The 18,500-nt window shown below is 55.9% G+C and overlaps 1 protein-coding gene across 14 annotated transcripts in view; it reads left to right on the top strand.

Moving 5' to 3' along the window:
* The window catches only part of WNK2 (WNK lysine deficient protein kinase 2), a 132,082-nt gene that overhangs the window by 62,747 nt on the left and 50,835 nt on the right, over positions 1-18,500 (top strand). For 13 of the 14 annotated variants that reach the window (XM_055271895.2, XM_063636223.1, XM_055271894.2 and 10 more), the window contains exons 9-19: positions 1,402-1,601; positions 4,805-4,960; positions 5,444-5,635; positions 7,445-8,074; positions 10,251-10,544; positions 11,106-11,155; positions 12,002-12,170; positions 12,338-12,454; positions 16,131-16,301; positions 16,405-16,450; positions 17,012-17,131. In XM_055271895.2, the coding sequence (XP_055127870.1) occupies positions 1,402-1,601; positions 4,805-4,960; positions 5,444-5,635; positions 7,445-8,074; positions 10,251-10,544; positions 11,106-11,155; positions 12,002-12,170; positions 12,338-12,454; positions 16,131-16,301; positions 16,405-16,450; positions 17,012-17,131 (2,145 nt within the window). Of the gene's footprint in view, positions 1-1,401; positions 1,602-4,804; positions 4,961-5,443; positions 5,636-7,444; positions 8,075-10,250; positions 10,545-11,105; positions 11,156-12,001; positions 12,171-12,337; positions 12,455-16,130; positions 16,302-16,404; positions 16,451-17,011; positions 17,132-17,224; positions 17,336-18,500 lie in introns of all 14 variants that reach the window. The other variant, XM_055271886.2, reaches the window with a different exon arrangement.

Genomic DNA, 18,500 nt, shown 5'->3' with positions numbered 1-18,500 from the left:
ATAGAAAAATTAGCCAGGTGTGGTGGTATATGCCTGTAGTTCTAGCTACTCAGGAGGCGGAAGCAGGAGAATTGTTTGAGCCTGGGAGGTCAAGGCTGTAGTGAGCCGTGATCACACCACTGCACTCCAGTCCAGATGACAGTGAGACCTTGTCTCAAATAAATAAATAAATAAATAAATAAAATGCTACACATATGGTTAGAATTGCTCTACTTGAAACTTGTCAGGTCTATGCACGTTCTCCCCTTCCTCCCCGTCCTCCTCTCCCCTCTTTTCTCTAAGTGGAAGTGACCACTTTAGTGACCACTCGGCTCATTAAAAATCAGAGCTGCCTGTCTGATTGGTTTTGCACAATTAAACCTCAGCATTTCTTATGTCTTCCTAGGTTACAATAGATTCTATCCATTCCTGGGAAAAGTTATTTTAACGCCAAGCCAACAGGATTTCCCCTTTGTTTAAATTATAAACGGACACAGTATTCTGAAATGCAGCCCCTTGCGAAAATAGCGTGGCGTTTTTAAGTGGTAAATTCTAAAGTTTCTGTAGCTTTTGGCATCTGGAAGCAGTAAGCCCAAAGTACCATTTCAGACAGGTTTTTGTTTTCCCCTCTGCTGGCATGACCCCACAGGCTGAAGATGTTCCCAGGCACACTGTAGTATGAGAAGCCCGTGGGCTCTGGGGTCATGTCTGTGCCCCCACGAGCAGGCAGGTCTGTTTGGGTTTGATGGGGACCAGGCCAGCCTGAGCCATGTGAGGCCTCTGGGGGAGCTCAGGCCATGGGCACTTGGTGCCACCCCTGCCACTGCATCCACTGCACAGGGAAATAGTGGGTGCATTTCCCTCTCAAGGCCTCTCTGTCGGTGTTGGGGGCACCTTGACCCCATTTTCCAACCAAGTTAGACCTGGTCCCGTGACCTCAATCCCCGCAGTTTAGGCCCTTTGCCATGGTGTGTGAAGGTGGTCAGAGTCCTGAGACACCCTCCCTGCTTATAAAACACAGGTGATATTTATCTCTACAGTGAAGACATCAGTTTTTTCTTACCTCAGACATTCCTTTGGCCTCCCAAGTCCCTTGTGCCTTTAAGAGCTGGAATGTGTGCTTGCTGCCCAGGCCATGGCGAGCTGGTTGTGGGTACCTGCCTTGCGGGAGGATTGGCACGATGTACCTGCCCTGACATCATGCTGGCCAGACATGGGCAGTGTTGGAGTGGGGCACCGTGACAGCATCCCCAGTATGGTTCTGTAGCAGCCAATTGTTTAAACAATATGCGCGGGTTATTTATGTGATCTGGAGAAACAATCAAGCCTTTATTTTGCAGAAGAAAATATGCAGATGAGCCATTGTTTGTTCATGTGACATTTGGAGATGTCCACTCTAAGTCCTGCTTTTGTCCTCCCCAGCGGACAGCACCTTCGACAGCGGCCAGGGCTCTACCGTGTACTCGGACTCGCAGAGCAGCCAGCAGAGCGTGGTGCTTGGCTCCCTTGCCGACGCAGCGCCGCCCCCGGCCCAGTGTGTGTGCAGCCCCCCTGTGAGCGAGGGGCCCGTCCTGCCACAGAGCCTGCCCTCACTGGGGGCCTACCAGCAGCCCACGGCTGCAGTGAGTCAGAGCGCCACTCCCACCCCCTTCCCCATCCCCACTACCTGGTCTGAGGGCCCTGAGGGCTCTAAATTCTGTGATGGGCTGTCCAGGCTGCACTGCACTGTGGTCAGCATTAAAAGTGGCCTGTGGTCAGTGTCCAGCCACACTTCCCCTGGGGAGACATTCAAAAGCCAGGCCCAGAGGAAAGCCCTGTCCTTGCTGCCAGCTGCGGAACTACTGGCCGAGTAGCCCTGACGTTCCCGTAAAGACGTACTAGATAGGAAAGACACCCTATTGGAAAACAGACCCCAGGACACCCAGAGTTTGGGAGGCTATGATAGAGCTGAGTGGTTCCCTCTGGGGAGCGGGCACAGTGATAATGGTGACAACCCACAGCCACAATCGTGATACCCACTGACAGTGCCCTGGGCCTGGGACATTATCCCAGGCTATTCCATAGATCACAGAAAAGCATCATTTGTAAGAAGGAAACCTGAGATTTGATCTCGCTGCCCAGCCTCCTGAGGGGCTCCTGGCACTTCTCTCCCAGATATTGTGTAGCGGTTAAAGTCAGAGCTATGAAAATAGGGCGGGAATGAGGGGAACAGTTTCAGGGAGCACGTGTGGCGAAGGAGTGATGGAGCCTCGGGCTGTGACGACGCGTGTGGGTTGATTCCCACGGGAAAGACTAAGATGAGTGGGGTCACATTCGGCATTTATTTTTTTATTTTGATTTTTAAAAAACACTTTAGAAAGCAAAACAATTGCTCCTCGCAGTCCCAAGTGCCCAGCCACAGAGGGGTTGCCCATGAGCCCCAGGCAGTAGATTGGTACCCTCAGAGCGTAGTTTGTTTATTTATTTATTTATTTGAGACGGAGTCTTGCTCTGTTGTCCAGGCTGGAGTGCAGTGGCGCAGTCTCAGCTCACTGTAACCTCTGCCTCCTGGGTCCTCTGCCTCCTGGGTTCAAGTGATTCCTCTGCCTCAGCCTCCTGAGTAGCTGGGATTACAGGCACATGCCACTACGCCCAGTTAATTTTTGTATTTTTAGTAGAGACGAGGTTTCACCATGTTGGCCAGCCTGGTCTCAAACTCCAGACCTCAGGTGATCCTCCTCGGCCTCCCAAAGTGCTGGGATTACATGTGTGAGCCACTGCACCCAGCCTCAGAGGGTGGTTTATGGGGTGGGCTGTCTCACCTCCTGTGTGAGCTGGGAAGCCCAAGCAGGGACATCACAGGTGCAGCCACTGTGTACTCTGGGCCAAGCTCCTCCTTCCCTAGTGAGCAGCTCCTGCCTGGCGCTTTGGCTGTGCTGGTTGTCACTTGCACACTCAGTGCTGTGGCCCGTCTTCTTGATGTCGGCTGAGCGTGGGCACATGGGCTGTTCTGGCCTCCTCTTTCCTGCTGGCTGCCCTGCTGCACCCTTGCATGTGGGACCAGCCTTCCCAGGCCTGCTCAGTCGGAAGGGTCCAGAAAGGCCCTTTGGAAAAGCAGTTGAAGCTGTTTGCCCAGTCTGCCTTTGCTGACTGCAGCCCCAGGACTCATTTGCAATTTGCATTTGCAGTTTTCTTCATTTCACAAAATGAAGTGAAATACAATTTTAAACAGCAGAAAGACCTCATTTAAGGAAAGGCGAGGCTGAACGTGGTGGCTCATGCCTGTAATCCCAGCATTTTGGGAGCCGAAGGCAGGAAGATCACTTGAGCCGAAGAGTTCCAGGCCAGCCTGGGCAAAAAAGCAAGACCCTGTCTCTACAACAAATTAAAAAAAAAAGAAAAGGCTACTTGCTGCTCCAGAGTGGTGGTTCTTGGCTTTGAGGATTGGCTGAACTGGGGCTGGACTGGAATGTTCTGCCTGGCTCTCATCCCTCCTCAGCCTAGGTTAGGGCTTCCCATGCCATTTGATGCCACATGAGGCACTCCTGGCCTGGGCTCCCACTGGGCCAAGTCCCTCTCCTGTGGCCTGGCATCAGCGTGGAAACCAGCACACCTGAGCAGGGACATCACAGGTACAGTCACCTTGGACTAGGGGCCTGAGTCTCAGTCTTCCTACCTAGTGACACAGTGACAACTTACTCAAAAAGGATGAGGCCTGGAAGGAGTCCCCAGGTGTGCTGAGGGCTCTCCCTACCCCTCCGTGCCTTTCCTGGGTGGTTGCCATGGTGATGTGTCTGCAGCACCCAGTGAAGGAGGATAAACAGCTAAGGAGGAGCAGCTGGCGTGGGGTTGCCAGGCTGACCTGGAGGCTGTCAGGAGCATGAGGCCACTTGCTCCTAGGCTGCCAGGCCCTGCCCGAGCTCCTGGGCTGTGCACAGTGCCCAGAGCTGGTAGACGGATGGTCCGGCCCAGTCAGGCCCATCCTCCACTCCCTGGCTTCAGGTGAATCCAGAAGCCCAGCTCAATCCCAGATACACTTGGTCCAACCACTCACACCATGCTGCCTTTCATAAAGCACCCACTGCGAAAGACAAGTGAGGAGGGCAGTTTTGGGCATGCCGTCACTCACGTGATCCAGAGAACCCCACGGGAGAGAATGTTCGTGGCAGGATGGAAGAGCCATGATCCTCTGTAGCCCTGTCTGCTCCTCACATTCTCGTTTTGAAATAAATCCCAGACAGCAAGACACTTCCCCTGTAAATGATTCAGCCTCTGGCTCTGCACAATGACTCTTAGAGAACAAAGCCCAATTCCGTTATTACACCAACAAATTAACAAATTCGCAGCAATTCCTCAATGGCAGCAAATACCCATTCTGAGAGCTTAGATTTCCCATTCTTTTGTGGTCTGTGTTCGCTCCACTGCTGGAGTGCTCGCATGCTGTTCCAGAGCCCATTTCTCTCCATATCGTCTGTGAGTTATGTATAAGTTTTCATCTTACATAGTCACAGTCGTATGGAGCGTGAGCTTCCCCAGTTTAATGTCCTTGGAAGCCTTTCTCCACGGTTCTGCAAAGCCTCTGTGCTGGCTTTTTTTGTGGTTGTGTAATGTTCTGTGGGGCTGACGTGCCTGGCCACCCCTGGGCTGGGGGCTGTGCTGTTCCTGGCCCTTCACTGTTGTGAATGATGCCCAGGGCCCCCTCACTGCTTCTGCTGTCATGTTCCTGGGAAGAGGGACCCTGGTGGGGACCAGGCACAGGGATGACATGAGGCTACCCTGCCCCTGCCCAGGAGGGGGCCTGGTGGCTGAGAGTTGCTGCTGAGTGTGGCCCTGGTGCTCTCTGCAGCCTGGCCTGCCAGTGGGCTCCGTCCCGGCCCCTGCCTGCCCTCCGCCCCTCCAGCAGCACTTCCCGGATCCAGCCATGAGCTTCGCCCCCGTGCTGCCGCCGCCCAGCACCCCCGTGCCCACGGGCCCAGGCCAGCCAGCGCCCCCCGGCCAGCAGGTGAGTGTGGCACCTCCTGTGGCCACTGTCCCTCCAGGCAGGCAGTCAGCTCTGCTGGCCCCTGGGCCCAGGTCTGTGAGCACCTCCCGCAGATCCTTCATTCAAATCCTCTGTGGTTCCCCCAGGTCTTTGGTGTGCCTAAGGGATGGGGGTGACTCTCGTATGTGCATGTGCATGTGTGTGTGTGTGCATTTGCGTGCGTGCATAGTGTTCACAGTGCCCTGCACATGGAAGGCTCTGCTCACACAGAACATCTCTGCAAGATCTGCTATGCCCTGGCTCCAGGCTGGCTGGAGTTTGGTGGTTTTTGTGTCTGAATGTGTATACGTGTGACTGTGCAAGTGTGTGTGCAGGCATGTGTGAATGTGAACGTGTGCGTGTACATGTGAGGGTGAGGGTTGATATCCTGTCATGTGTAACCAGGGGGATGTACTTGTCTGGGCAGATTGGTGGTCTAAGGGGAGCTACCTTCTCTCCCTCTAGCCTCCTCCGCTGGCCCAGACGACACCCCTGCCGCAGGTCCTGGCCCCACAGCCCGTGGGCCCCCTCCAGCCGGTTCCCCCCCACCTGCCACCATACTTGGCTCCAGCCTCCCAAGTGGGGGCCCCTGCTCAGCTGAAGCCCCTCCAGATGCCACAGGCGCCCCTGCAGCCGCTTGCTCAAGTCCCTCCGCAGGTACTTCTAGGTTGATGGCTGCCGTCAGTGATGGCGCACGCTTTGCCAGGCCCTGGCTGGTGCACCAGGACACCCACAGAGGGGGTTGTCTGTGCATGTGACCTGTGACCTGGGGTCGGGCTGGCCAGGGAGTTGGGGCTGGGCTGGGGAGTCCGGGCTGGGCAGCGTGGGCTTTGTGCACAGTCATATGCACCAGGAACACTCCAGGGACCCACACAACCGGCCACTTGTCCCATGGTGTCTGGCTTGGTTGCTGTCTCCTGCCCTCCAGCCTCACATTCTCTACCAACCTGGCAGGCTGCTCTTGGTCCTTCCAGGCCATGACACCTGGGCTGTGAGTGGCAGATGGGGTCCTTCAGGAAGGGTGGGCAGCCCAGCACCCCATCACCTGGCACCCTCCCAGCAACGTGCCCATCTGCCTTCAGCTTACCCATGTGCCCAGGCTCATCCAAGACAGGAAAAGGTTTGTTAGTCCAAGGTCATGGACAGCAGTCCTTGAGGTGGTTGCTGGGTTGGCACAGAAAGCGGGTAGGTTTGCCTCAGAGGAGCGTTCTTCCTGTGGAGCTCCCCCAGGGCCGTGCGGCATGTGGCTCCTCGGAGTTCCAAAGCCAGCCTGTGGCATTGCTGACTGCAGGGAAGCCCAGTCAGCAAGGCTCGGCTCACACAGGAGAAGTGACTTCTGCTGTCTCTCTCTGGGTACACTGTCCATCACTCGAGGGACCCGACTGCATATAACTGGTGCAGAATGTAGCCGGGGCCAGGGCACCATTGCCCAGGTAAATGGCATGGAGGATTCTAGGTACTTCTGAGGCCTTCGGTGACCTGGACAGGCTGATCAGTGATAAGACTGGAAGTGTGCTTCACTCTAAAGATGGGGCAAGCGAGTGTTCCTGTGATTCACGAGCCCCACTTGGAAGATTCTTTTTTCTCACCCTGCTAAGGCCCAGATGTCACCATAGGACATTAGGCAGCTTCGGGGTCTAGTGAAATCGTTATCTTGCTCGTTCAGACAGACAGGAGTCCATGTGCATTTTTGCTGCCTCTTGATTGCATGGAGGTGTAGGCCAGGTGACACACACCAGCATGCACGAGACGGCTGTCAAAGATGGAAGTGCTAAGTCCACGTGGCCGGGTGGCAGCCACCCCCAGGAGGCACATGCATTGCTGAGAAGATACAGGCGAGCTTTCGGGAGTTCCTGGTGTGGCAAGGCTGGACAGGATAGGGGTGTCCCCTGAGCCAGCCAACGTGGCTCAAAGATTTGCTTTCTCTGAGAACCCTCTGAGAAGTCAGGTTTCAACTTGAATTTGTGCGTGTTGCAGGGATCAGGCTAAGGTGATTTCAGATGCTCAGGGCCAGTCTCGTGGCTCTGACAGTCCCAGCCATTCCGAATGAAAATGCTCCAGGGCTCTGAAGTCACTCCTCTATGACCCGTGGTCACTGCTGCTGCTGCTCACACTATGTGAGCTGCCCCTGACTCCCTCAGAGCCCCCAACATGGCTGTCGTGAGTGTGGACACAGGGAGGCCTCCATGCGCTGGACCAGGGGTGATCGAGCAGGTCATTCCCAGCCTGCCAACTTTCCTTTTCTATTTGAAGAGCTTTACATGGTTGAGATTTCTGCATCTGTTGGGTTTATCTTTGGGTTCCCTTCAACAGCAGCTACACAAAGGTGTCTCGGAGGGAAAGGGTCATGCTCTCTTCATCCCGTGTCCCCTCGTCCCCAATGACTGTGGCTGTCCTTGCATGCAAGTGCTGTGGGCAGGGACCCTGGTTGGGGCCCATACTGACGCACTCCTGTGTCTCTTTCAGATGCCCCCGATTCCTGTTGTGCCCCCCATCACGCCCCTGGCGGGAATCGATGGCCTCCCTCCAGCCCTCCCAGACCTGCCGACTGCAACCGTGCCTCCCGTGCCACCGCCTCAGTATTTCTCTCCAGCCGTGATCTTGCCGAGCCTCGCTGCCCCACTCCCCGCTGCGTCCCCAGCCTTGCCTCTGCAGGCTGTGAAGCTGCCCCACCCCCCTGGGGCGCCCCTGGCCATGCCCTGCCGGACCATTGTGCCAAATGCACCAGCCACCATCCCCCTGCTGGCCGTAGCCCCACCGGGCGTGGCTGCCCTGTCCATTCATTCTGCCGTGGCCCAGCTCCCGGCCCAACCTGTGTACCCAGCGGCCTTCCCACAGATGGCGCCTACCGACGTCCCTCCTTCCCCCCATCACACGGTGCAGAATATGAGGGCCACCCCTCCACAGCTGGCACTGCCTCCGCAACCCACACTGCCCCCACAACCCACGCTGCCCCCACAACCCACACTGCCCCCGCAACCCATGCTGCCCCCACAACCCGTGCTGCCCCCGCAGCCGGCACTGCCTGTGCGCCCTGAGCCCCTCCAGCCCCACCTTCCTGAACAAGCTGCTCCAGCTGCTGCACCAGGGAGCCAGGTAATCACCTGCTGGGCAGGGGCTCACCCTCCCAGTGTCTGGGGACCCTCAGGACCCAGAGATGCAAAGGAGGACAGAGGCCAGGCAAGGAGGCAGCCCTGCCCGGGGTCGCCCCTCTCAGGAAGAGATGTGTGTGAGGCTCAGGGAGGCGGGGGCTGGCGCCAGCGTGAGGCGTCTGCGTCTCTTCCGTTTTCTGAATGGGTCAGGAGATGCAGGAGTCCGTGCCTGATAGGTTCTGTGTTCCTCCCTTCCCACAGCTCTGTGGCCCCTGCTCTTGTGGTATCTTTGTACCTGCCCTCACCCAGGCCTGGTCTGGCAGTCTTGGTGTGGCTTGCGTTGGGGCACAGGGCGTCTGTCTGAGGTCCGCCCTTCAAAGAGCACCTTGTCAGGATAAGGCAGGGTGACAACCCCATCTTTGGGAGGGCGAGGAAGCGAGGCCGATAGCAGGGCGGGGGCTGGGGGCAGATGGCATTGCTGGCTGCAAGGGTGGTTATGATGGGACCCAGGGCCATGTCCTGGTGTCAGGTCAGGTGGATACCTCGTGACAGCATGCTGGCTGGCTGTGAAGGGGCGCTCTGGAACACAGGATATGTGCCTTGCTGGTGGGAGGCCTTCCCACAGGGATCTACACCCCTACACAGTCCACTCACGTTTTGGGGCTTGCAGACTATTCTGTTCAAACTCGAGTGAGGGGAGAGGGGCTGGTATGGGAGCCTTCCCACCGGGACACTCTCGCACCTGGGCCTCCTTACCTGGGTCCCATCCTTCCTGGCATTTTCCCCCCTGGGCCTCCTTACCTGACCTCCTCCTACCTGGCCTTACCCCAGCTCTGAGCCCTGTCAGCCCTGTAACTGTGGCACAGCCCTGCCTTTTGAGCCTCAGCCTCTGCAGGAAAGCAGCTGGCGTGGCCCTAATGTGAAGGGGCCTGGAGCGGAGCATCCCTGGCGCCAGGTGCCCCCCAGCTCCGTTAGTGCTGAATCCAGTCTGGAGTAAGCTGCCCCACTGTGAGCTGTTCCTCCTGGCCATCACTTCTTGCTGTCTTATCTCCAGAGAGCTTTGTGCATAGAGAAGGAAGGGATGGTACATATTGGATAGCAGGGTGGCGTTTGATTAGACAGTGAGTGGGAAGAATCGTGTCCGTCCTGTGGCCCACCTGAGTAAGTGCTGTTGGTCCCAGCAGGTTTTAGCGGCAGCTCAGAGCCCGCTGGTTTGCAGTCGTCTGTTTCTCAGAAAGCCGAGGGCCACACCGGGGAGCAGGAGGGGGACCTTGCTGTCTGGGCCTTCCTACCTGAAGAGCCTTTCTGGGAACAGTTAGTGGCTACAGAGGGGTGCCCTGTGACATGTGAGGGTCACTGCCAGACTCAGTGGCTGTCCCTGCTGTTTGGCTGGGGAAGGGTCCAGAAGTCTGTTGATGAGCTGGGCCGGCCACTCCATGGGGTACCCTGAATGTAGCAGCTGGGGTGTCTGTCCAGGAGGGAAGTGGCCACCTGCTAGGCTGGGGCTTGGTATTTCTGACCCCGCCACTGGCTGCCAACAGAGGTCTCAGGGCCAGCAGGCCCAGTGAATGTGGCTGTTCCTTCCAGCCCTGAGAGGTGAGAAGTTCCTCTAAAATTTCAGCCTTCTCAACTCCAAAATGGGGGCAGAAGACAGAGGGTACTTGCACTTTCCAATCCATGGTTCCTCCTTCCCCGCTTGTCTTACCTTTTACTGCCAAGGAGCTTTTAGGGAGAGACGAGAACAGTGAGAAAGCCAAGCCTAAGCCGCAGTCGCCCTCCAGGAGGCGGCAGGTGTCAGTGCGCACTCTGAGGCCCTATGCGCACTCTGATTAGGGGGCCAGATGGGGCAGGCTACCGCAGGCCCCAGCGGGTGGTGGGAGCCTGGCTTTGATGCTGTGTGTCCTGTTCTCTGACCCTTCAACCAAGCTTGGCAGGTTCATAGACAGAGCCCGGTTCCTGGCCTTTCCACACAAATAGACTCTTCCACAGAAAGGGGTGTGAGAATGCCCATTCCTGTTTGTTTCTGCTCACTCCATCCGCTAAATGTGCTCTGAGACAGGGACTCCCCTTGGGGAGGGTGTGGTCTGGAGAGGGGTGTTCCCATCTCGGCCTGGGTATTCCCCATTCCTCAGTGACGGCAGAGCCGGCCCTGACTTGCACCTTGTCCCCTGTGTGCTCAGATTCTGCTTGGCCACCCAGCTCCCTATGCTGTGGACATCGCCGCTCAGGTCCCCACCGTGCCTGTGCCACCGGCTGCGGTCCTCTCCCCACCTCTGCCGGAAGTGCTGCTGCCCGCCGCCCCTGAGCTCCTGCCTCAGTTCCCCAGCTCCCTGGCCACATTGTCCGCCTCTGCGCAGAGTGTGCCCACCCAGACCGCCACACTTCTGCCATCAGCAAACCCGCCACTACCTGGCGGGCCCGGGATCGCCAGCCCTTGCCCAGCTGTCCAGCTGACGGTAGAACCAGTCCAAGAGGTGTGTGCCCCTCCCCCCAGCCTGTCCATGACTGGGCAGTTGCAGCCACCAGGGATCCACACAGTGACCTGGGGTCTTAGTCCTAGAGGTTGGGGTTGCTCAGCTCTGGGACAGCCACCCAGGTTCTGTTCTCACCTCTCCCTAGATTTCACACTTTCTGTAAGCCACATCAAGACGGAGGGTGTGATTTTTATAGACACAGGTTTAGAGGATGCTTTCCCTGGGACAGGATGCAAGAGACTGTGAAAAGCTTTCATAGCACCAGTGTGTCCTCTTTGAGGGATGATCAAAGTGGGTTAACATTTTTGGAAAGGAAGTGGCTCCTGGCTTTTATGAATCCACTTGGGTCCAAGCGTTTCAACAAGATAAAAACCTCTATGCCTGCTCCCATTGTGACACCCCCTGGGTCGTACCCACCTGGCTGCAGAAGAGAGCAGGAGAACGCAGGGGAGCAGGCTGGGCCGAGGAGGTAGGGAGGGAGAGCTGACTACGTGCGGCTGTGCCCACAGGGAGGTGGGAGCCCTCATGACCTGTTCTCTTTTCTCTGGGTGTTTATTTCAGGAGCAGGCCTCACAGGACAAGCTGCCCGGCCTCCCGCAGAGCTGTGAGAGGTACTGTGGCCCAGCCTCAACCTCGCAGGATGGGTGTGGCGGCGCAGGCCCATACAGACACTCAGCCTGGCTCCTGCCGCTGCTTCCCCTGGAACCCACTGTAGTTCGCCCTGATGCTATTAGGGGTTTTTCAAACCTGACCTGTTGGAGCCTCAGGGGCCTCCTCTCTGGGTCTTGTCAGCTGTTGCTGGAGTTTGGTAGCCAGAGGCCCCTGGCTGGACTCTGGGTCTCTGCTCTGGTTTGCAGTGCTGAGAATGTTCCGGAACAGAGAGGCTATGAGCAGAGTTGGCAGTGCCCAGAGACTAGGAGGGGGCTGGGAGGGTGGCCCCCTGTGTACAGGGCTGAATCCAGCCCCGATCCTGGGTCTCCTGGCCTCCTGGGCTGTGGACATAGGTGTTTCAGGAAATGAACCATGTCCTTATTTGAACTGTGACCATTTGTTCCACCCTCCTGGGGTGCTGGGCACTGCCTGGGCTTGGCATTTTGCAAACTGCAAAATGGATTGGCCTCACAACAGTGGTGGGTGTGTTTCTGTTACTGTAGCACAGATGGGGAAACTGAGGCACGGGCTGATTCGCAGGTCAGGAGACTGAGAGGACCAAGGTAACGCAGCTAGTAGCTAGGAAGCCTGTGCTTCCTTCTGCCCGTGCCACTTGGGTGCAGCAGGGAGCTGGGTGAGGACCCAGAAGTAGGCTTGGGGTATTCGCACAGGACAGGGGCTGCCTCTGTAGGTCACGAATTTGGGCCCTGGAGACTCCAGACTGTTCCAAAGAAGCTGACTTTCCCCACCATTGCCGACGTGCTGGTTGTCCTTTGGTGCCATTAATGCTCTTGGGTTTTGCTCAGCTATGGAGGTTCTGATGTCACTTCTGGAAAAGAGCTGAGTGACAGCTGTGAAGGCGCCTTTGGAGGGGGCAGGCTGGAGGGCAGGGCAGCCCGGAAACACCACCGCAGGTCCACGCGTGCACGCTCCCGGCAAGAGAGGGCCAGCCGGCCCCGGCTTACCATCTTGAATGTGAGTGGGCGGGGTGTGCGGGGGTGGGGTGTGGCGGGGGTGTGGTGGGGGATGGGGGTGTGGCGGAGGTGGGGGGACTTGGGGGTATGTGGGGGTGTGGCGGGTGCATGTGTGGGTACGCACATGGCAGGTGCGTGCGTGGCGGGTGCTGATGCTGCCCCTTCCAGGTGTGCAACACTGGGGACAAGATGGTGGAGTGCCAGCTGGAGACGCACAACCACAAGATGGTGACCTTCAAGTTCGACTTGGATGGGGACGCACCCGATGAAATTGCCACGTATATGGTGAGGCTGGGTCTGGGTGGCTTGGCTCCCAGTGTTTCTCGGGCACGTGTGGGCCTGAGCAGAGCGCCACAGGTCACATGTCGAGCCTGGCCTTGTGTGGAGGTGTTGGTTGGCCCAGGGGCTTTTCGGGACAGTGCTGACCTTTTAAGCCTCAGGCTCTTCCCCACACCGGGCGGAAACCCCTTCGGTTTGGAAGAACAGCTTGAAGGATGTTCTAACCATTCTAAGATGCTGCTCCCTGAGGGCTTCTGGAGCATCTGAGCCCTTCCTCCAAATAAAAGGAAGCCTTGTGGGTAGGTTCCTTGAGTGAGGCACGGGGAGGGCATCCTGGAGTCTAATGTCCTGTGGTCCTTGCTTAGAGCTTCCTCCAGCCTTCCCAACTGGGGTACGGGCTCTGAGCCCTGACCCATGTCCCATGTGCCCACCCAGCTCTGCCTGCATCTCCCTCTGGAGCCACCCCTCCCTGCCTGTGCAGACCAACCTGAGTCTCTGAGCACCTTGTAGGCCTTCACAGCCCCACACCTGTGGTCCCCAGCACCTGAGCCAGGCTAGGAGTGGGGATCGTTTTTGGGCCCTCAGAAACTCTTCAGCTGAAAGCACGCACGAAGAAACATGGAAAGGATGCACGTGTGTTCCTCAAACTTCCTGGTCCATCGGTGACTGCCTCCCAGGAGAACATTCTCCCCAGACCATTATTCCTGCATGAGTGAGGTTTAGGGAGCTGGGTCCTAAAGGGGCCAGCAGCACACTGGACAGTGTTGTAGCACTTACTCCAGATGGCCACCAAGTGCCTCCAGTGGGCCGGCATGAGTAGGGAATAGAATATTCCATTCAAGTTAATAACATAAATTGCGCCACGTGCCTGCCTGCGGCTGCTGCATTACACATCATCAGAAAGCTGCCCCCTTGGGCTGCATCCCCTTGGGCACCCCTGCCCTGGCTTCATGAAATCCTCATGTGGGCTTTGCAGGGGGAAGCCCCTGGCTTTCTGCTCCTAGGAAACAAGTCCCTGCCTTAGTGTCTGCTTTGCAGGGACACCTTGGACAAAGCCCTTCCAGAGCCCAGGCCCAGGGCATAATCCCCTGCAGCATTAGAGAAATTCTTCTGACACTTGCTACAGTGGTCGGGAAGACTTTATTCAGGACTGTGGCAGTAAGTGAGAGAGAATGAGTTTAACTCCAAATGCAGCAGAGATCACAGGGGATTGGTAGCAGAGGAGCAGTGTGGTGATGGGTGGCTGGAAAATGGCTAAGAGGAGACATCAAGGTCGGGGATTCTGGAGAAACCCTCGTAACAGGATCCTTGCTGGGGGCGGGTGAGAGGCTTTGTTCAACCTCAAAGGTGGGAGGTGAGGAATATGGTCAGATACAAAGGCTGGGAATTCTTGCTACAACTGGCTTAGGCTGAAGACATGATGGGGCCTAGTCAAGCCTAGTTGGAGGATCAGAGGCACCAGCTGCGCTTCGGTCAGGGAGGAGTCTTTGTCAGCAGCAAGCAGCTGGTTCGTCAGCGCAGCACAAACACCAGGTCCTCGCTGGGCCGCTGAAACTGGAGAACATTTCTTCTCTCATCTTACTATGTTTTAAACCTGTGTCTTGTATTACTTTATACACGTGTTTCAAACATGATAATGCATAATAATAAAGTGAATGCCCGTGAAGTTATCACTCAGCCACCGGCTGATGCTGTGTGTGCGGCTGACGCCTCCAGTGCCTGCCTGCTGGAGCAGGAAGCCACACATGCGACATCAGCCACATCAGCCTGTGTCGTGTCCACTGGCCTCCTGGTTTTCAGTCTTCTTGTGTGTCTCTGTGTGTGAGTCTTTGTGAGCTGCACACGTGTAAGTCCTGCACAGTAAGCAATGTGGCTATCTTTAGTTGTGTGCTTTGTAAAAATCTTCTCAGCCTTGTTTTTTTCACTCAGCACTCGGATACTCCTCTCATTTTATTGCTTTTTCTGCCATCTTAGTAAACCAAGTCACGTAACCTACCTGTCTGAAGTAAGCATGCTACAGATAGACAAATTTGGTCCACAAAAACAGCCCAGCAGCCCTCCTCCTCACAGCCCATTTCTATCCCAGGGACAGACTGGCTCTAGAGGTTCGAGTTGAAGGGTGGGTGTGTGGCCTGCGGGACAGGTGATGTTCAGACAAGCTTCTGCCCGCCCTGTAGACTGTCTTCCTGTGAGTGTGAGGTACCAGCTGTCCCTGAATGTCCCATCAGTGGTTAGAGGTCGGCAGGCCTTGGGTTCATCATTCTGACCATGACGACCTTGCCAGCCCCTTAGTAAAGGTGGAACTGCAGAAGTTTCATTTAATTGGCGTGGATTCTAATGCCAGGTTTTACCTGGACCTTGTATTTTTAGATTTTTCTTTTGTTTTCAAGTTAATTTTATTTTCAACATACTTAAAAAGAAACATACTTAATAGGAAAATATTTTCTAGTTGCAAAGGGGTTCTAGTTCAGTTTTGTTTAGTGAAAGTTTCACAAAATTGGAATGTTGCTTAAATTCTCATATGTGGCACTCTAGTCACAGCTGGCTGGATGCTCCAACTTTGGCCACAGTGTACTCCTCTTAGACAACATTGCAGTCACATGTTACACTAAATTAAGTGGTGAATCGCGGAACACAGCACAAGCCAGCACTTTGTCTGGAGGTATATGCAGGTTGTGCTCCTGGGGTTGGGGTCTGGGGTGCCAGGGGAGTGTGGAGTGCAGAGGAGCTCTGCTTTGCAGCCAGCTGTTTATAGTAGGGCAGATGTGCCCATCCCAGAAGGGATCTGAGACCACGGATGCCCCAGGCAGGGCCTAGAGCATCTTGGTGACTGCAGAGGTGTGTGCCTGGGAGGAGGTGCCATGGCAGGAAAGGGGCAGGGTCTGGACCCCACTGGGTGGTGGCACAGGCTGACCTTTTCCATTGGTATGGTTTTATGAGATGCACAGCATTTTCTCTGCCTGAGTGGCCGAGGATTTAGCCACAGCCGGGTGTGAGCCCAGGGCCACGTGCCCACTGTGAAAGTTGGGGACTGTGGACATCTCCTGAGCCCCTGGTCTGGAGGCTTTGTGGCATTCAGGCTGTGGTGTGGGACCTCCCCTCAGCCATGACAGGAGCTGCTCGTTGGACATCAGGCCACGCTTGCCTGTGTGCCGGGGCCATAGTTGAAGGTCAAAGCCTGAGGCTGGGAGAGCAGGGGGTGTGCTGACCGAGAGGTGACATGTGGCCATCCTGCTATAACCTTCCTGCTGGCTGGAACCTTTGCCTTCAAACCCATCCTTCTCGTCTGTCATGACTGCCTGGGCACCTGTGCCCAAGTGGACCCCCTCCCCTCTTCCCAGTCCCTGTCCTCGGCCCCCTCCATCCTACGCACTTTCCTGTTCTGCAGATGGCTGGACCGGCCTCAGAGTCTGTAACCAGCTCCAGCTGGGGCAGGGCAGTGCTGGCCCAGGTCCCATGCTTGGAGGAGGGAGTTGCTTCTCAAGATGAGGCTGCTCTACTCCCGTCCTGGGGCCATCCATGTCACTTGCTGAGCTGTCCAGCCCCTGTCTTGGGGACTGCACCCTTTCACCATGTCTTCCCCTGGGGCCTGGTACAGGGTAGACATCTGTCAATCCAGATGAAGACCCAGGGTGGTCTTGGCCTTGCAGCTGGTCCTTACTGGCAGTATGTCCCTTTGCAGGTGGAGCACGACTTTATCCTGCAAGCTGAGCGGGAGACGTTCATCGAGCAGATGAAGGATGTCATGGACAAGGCAGAGGACATGCTCAGCGAGGACACGGACGCCGACCGTGGCTCCGACCCAGGGACCAGCCCGCCACACCTCAGCACCTGCGGCCTGGGCACCGGGGAGGTGAGACTGTGAAATCTGGGGTGGGAGGTGGCGAGAGTGCGATGGCTGGGCAGGTGGGCACTGCAGCTCAGTAGGCTCATTTCTGACCCTCCACCTCATTCAGGAGAGCCGACAGTCCCAAGCCAACGCCCCTGTGTATCAGCAGAACGGTGAGTCTGCAACTTCCCTCCCTGCTTTTCAGCAGGCGTTTGATGAAAGTCCCCGCTCAGCATATTATCAGGGGTTTGGCCATTGCTTGGGGGGATTATGGAAGCATGTGGTGACCAGGGGCCCCAGTCTGGGGACAGCTGCCCTGTCCAAGGAGCTGTCACCTGCAACCGGCGTCACGGCCTTCATGGATGGTGTCTTGGGCATCCCAGGAACCAAGCCTACGCGAGGGGTCCTCTTGGGAGCTTCGGGGGCTGCCAGTGAGGCACCCCAGGTCGGCTGTGCACCCCTTGCCCTCTGGTGTGAGGGAAGAGCAGGCAGAAGCCCATCACCAGGGACTCTTTACCAAGGGGCCTGGTGTACCACCTGCTTCGTGGAGGGAAGCGATGGGGATTAATGACTGGGCACAGTGTTCTCTGCCCACACCCTTCCTGGAGAAAATCCCATAGGTGTAAAGGAGTTCCTCACACCCACTGTGTCAAGTCTGGTGCAGGTGATGGGGGTCACACTGGCCTGGAGAGATACTCACTCACTCAGCGTGCTGTTTCTGTTCTGCCCTTCAGTCCTGCACACCGGGAAGAGGTGGTTCATCATCTGTCCGGTGGCTGAGCACCCCGCCCCCGAGGCCCCTGAATCTTCGCCCCCACTTCCTCTAAGCTCCCTGCCGCCAGAAGCCAGCCAAGGTATGAGCAGCCGGCACCCACGCAAGCCCCTCCCTGTTTCATGTGCAGGCCTCCTTCTGTGCATGACCCAGCCGGTATGTGCCCGGTGCCCAGGTCCATGCAGGGGACTCACCGTGCCCTGTCTACCATGGCACAGAGCAGCCTGTGGGGCTGTGTTCCTATCCCTGTTTTCTGCCGAATCAGCTCAGTCAAAGCAGCCTCCAGGTTTGAGTCTGCCCTGTTACCCTACCAAGCAGGTGGCTCGCATGGCCATATAGGTGTGTGCTGAGGAGCTCTGCTGTCCTTCCTTCACAGTGTTAACCTGGCAACTCTTTGCTCCTGTCCCTTTCCTCCGTGCCGCACACCTGCAGCAGACACGCCTCGGCTGGTTCTGCTTGCTTTGGGGGGTGGGGTGGGAAAGTCCCCGTTGGCACTGAGACTCTGATTTTAAAGTGTTCACACAGACATTTATCACTGTGCATTGATCTGCACCTGCCCGTACAGATGCCAACAAGCTTGTGCTTTGGGCTGTCAGTTAAATCTTGATGGTCCTTTGGGAGGCTGAAAATAGTCACTTGAACAAATTTAAGGTTTAATTCCCTATCAGTTGGCAGGGGAAAGTTACTGATTATATAACTTGACATAACCTTTTGGCACATTCATGAAAAATATCTGTGAATCATTTTTAATTTTATATCATGTGCTTCCAGTGACTCCCATTATCTTTTGGAGATTCGTTCCCATGGGGGACAGGTCAGTCTAATAACAAAATCCAAACAAAGCAACGAGCTGAAACAAGGTGATCTCAGGTAAAGGGCTTGGGCCCAGTCTGGGCTGAGAAATCAGAGAGAAGCAGCCTTGCCTACAAGATTGAATTTTTAAATAAGTATGTGTTCATATATTACTTCTGGATTTTAATACATACACACCCAATTATAAGAAAAACCCTTCTAAGAGCTAATTTTTCCTGTGATGTAGGGGTGCAGGGGACGCTGTGGTGTAGGTTTAGGGGACAGTACGGTTAATAGAACGAAGTTAAACCCTCTTTCCTTCATCTGTGCACTGAGTGACCTCAGGAAACCTTTTAGAGCTGGTTTCTTTTTCTGTTAAAAAAAAAAAAAAGGAAAAATTGGTGGCAGATCTGTTAATTTAGATTAACCATCCACTGAGAATAACCAAAAAATGATAAAAGTCATCTGTGTGAAGGCATTTGAAATCTGATCATAGTGGAGAATTATTAGGCTGGGGTCCCAGGAAGGATGGAGACATAGGGATGTGAACCTAGTTTTGGCTCCTTTTCCCCAGGGAGCATCTCCCATTCCTGCAGGGGTGGCCGAGAGGCCATGTGGCTTCAGCAGCCTCATCAGGCTAGAGAAAAGGAGCTCATGGA

Source organism: Symphalangus syndactylus, chromosome 3 (assembly GCF_028878055.3).
Source record: "Symphalangus syndactylus isolate Jambi chromosome 3, NHGRI_mSymSyn1-v2.1_pri, whole genome shotgun sequence".
Classification (NCBI taxonomy): domain Eukaryota; kingdom Metazoa; phylum Chordata; class Mammalia; order Primates; family Hylobatidae; genus Symphalangus; species Symphalangus syndactylus.
Note: the sequence above shows the minus strand (reverse complement) of the source record. Positions and strands in the feature narration are given on the sequence as shown.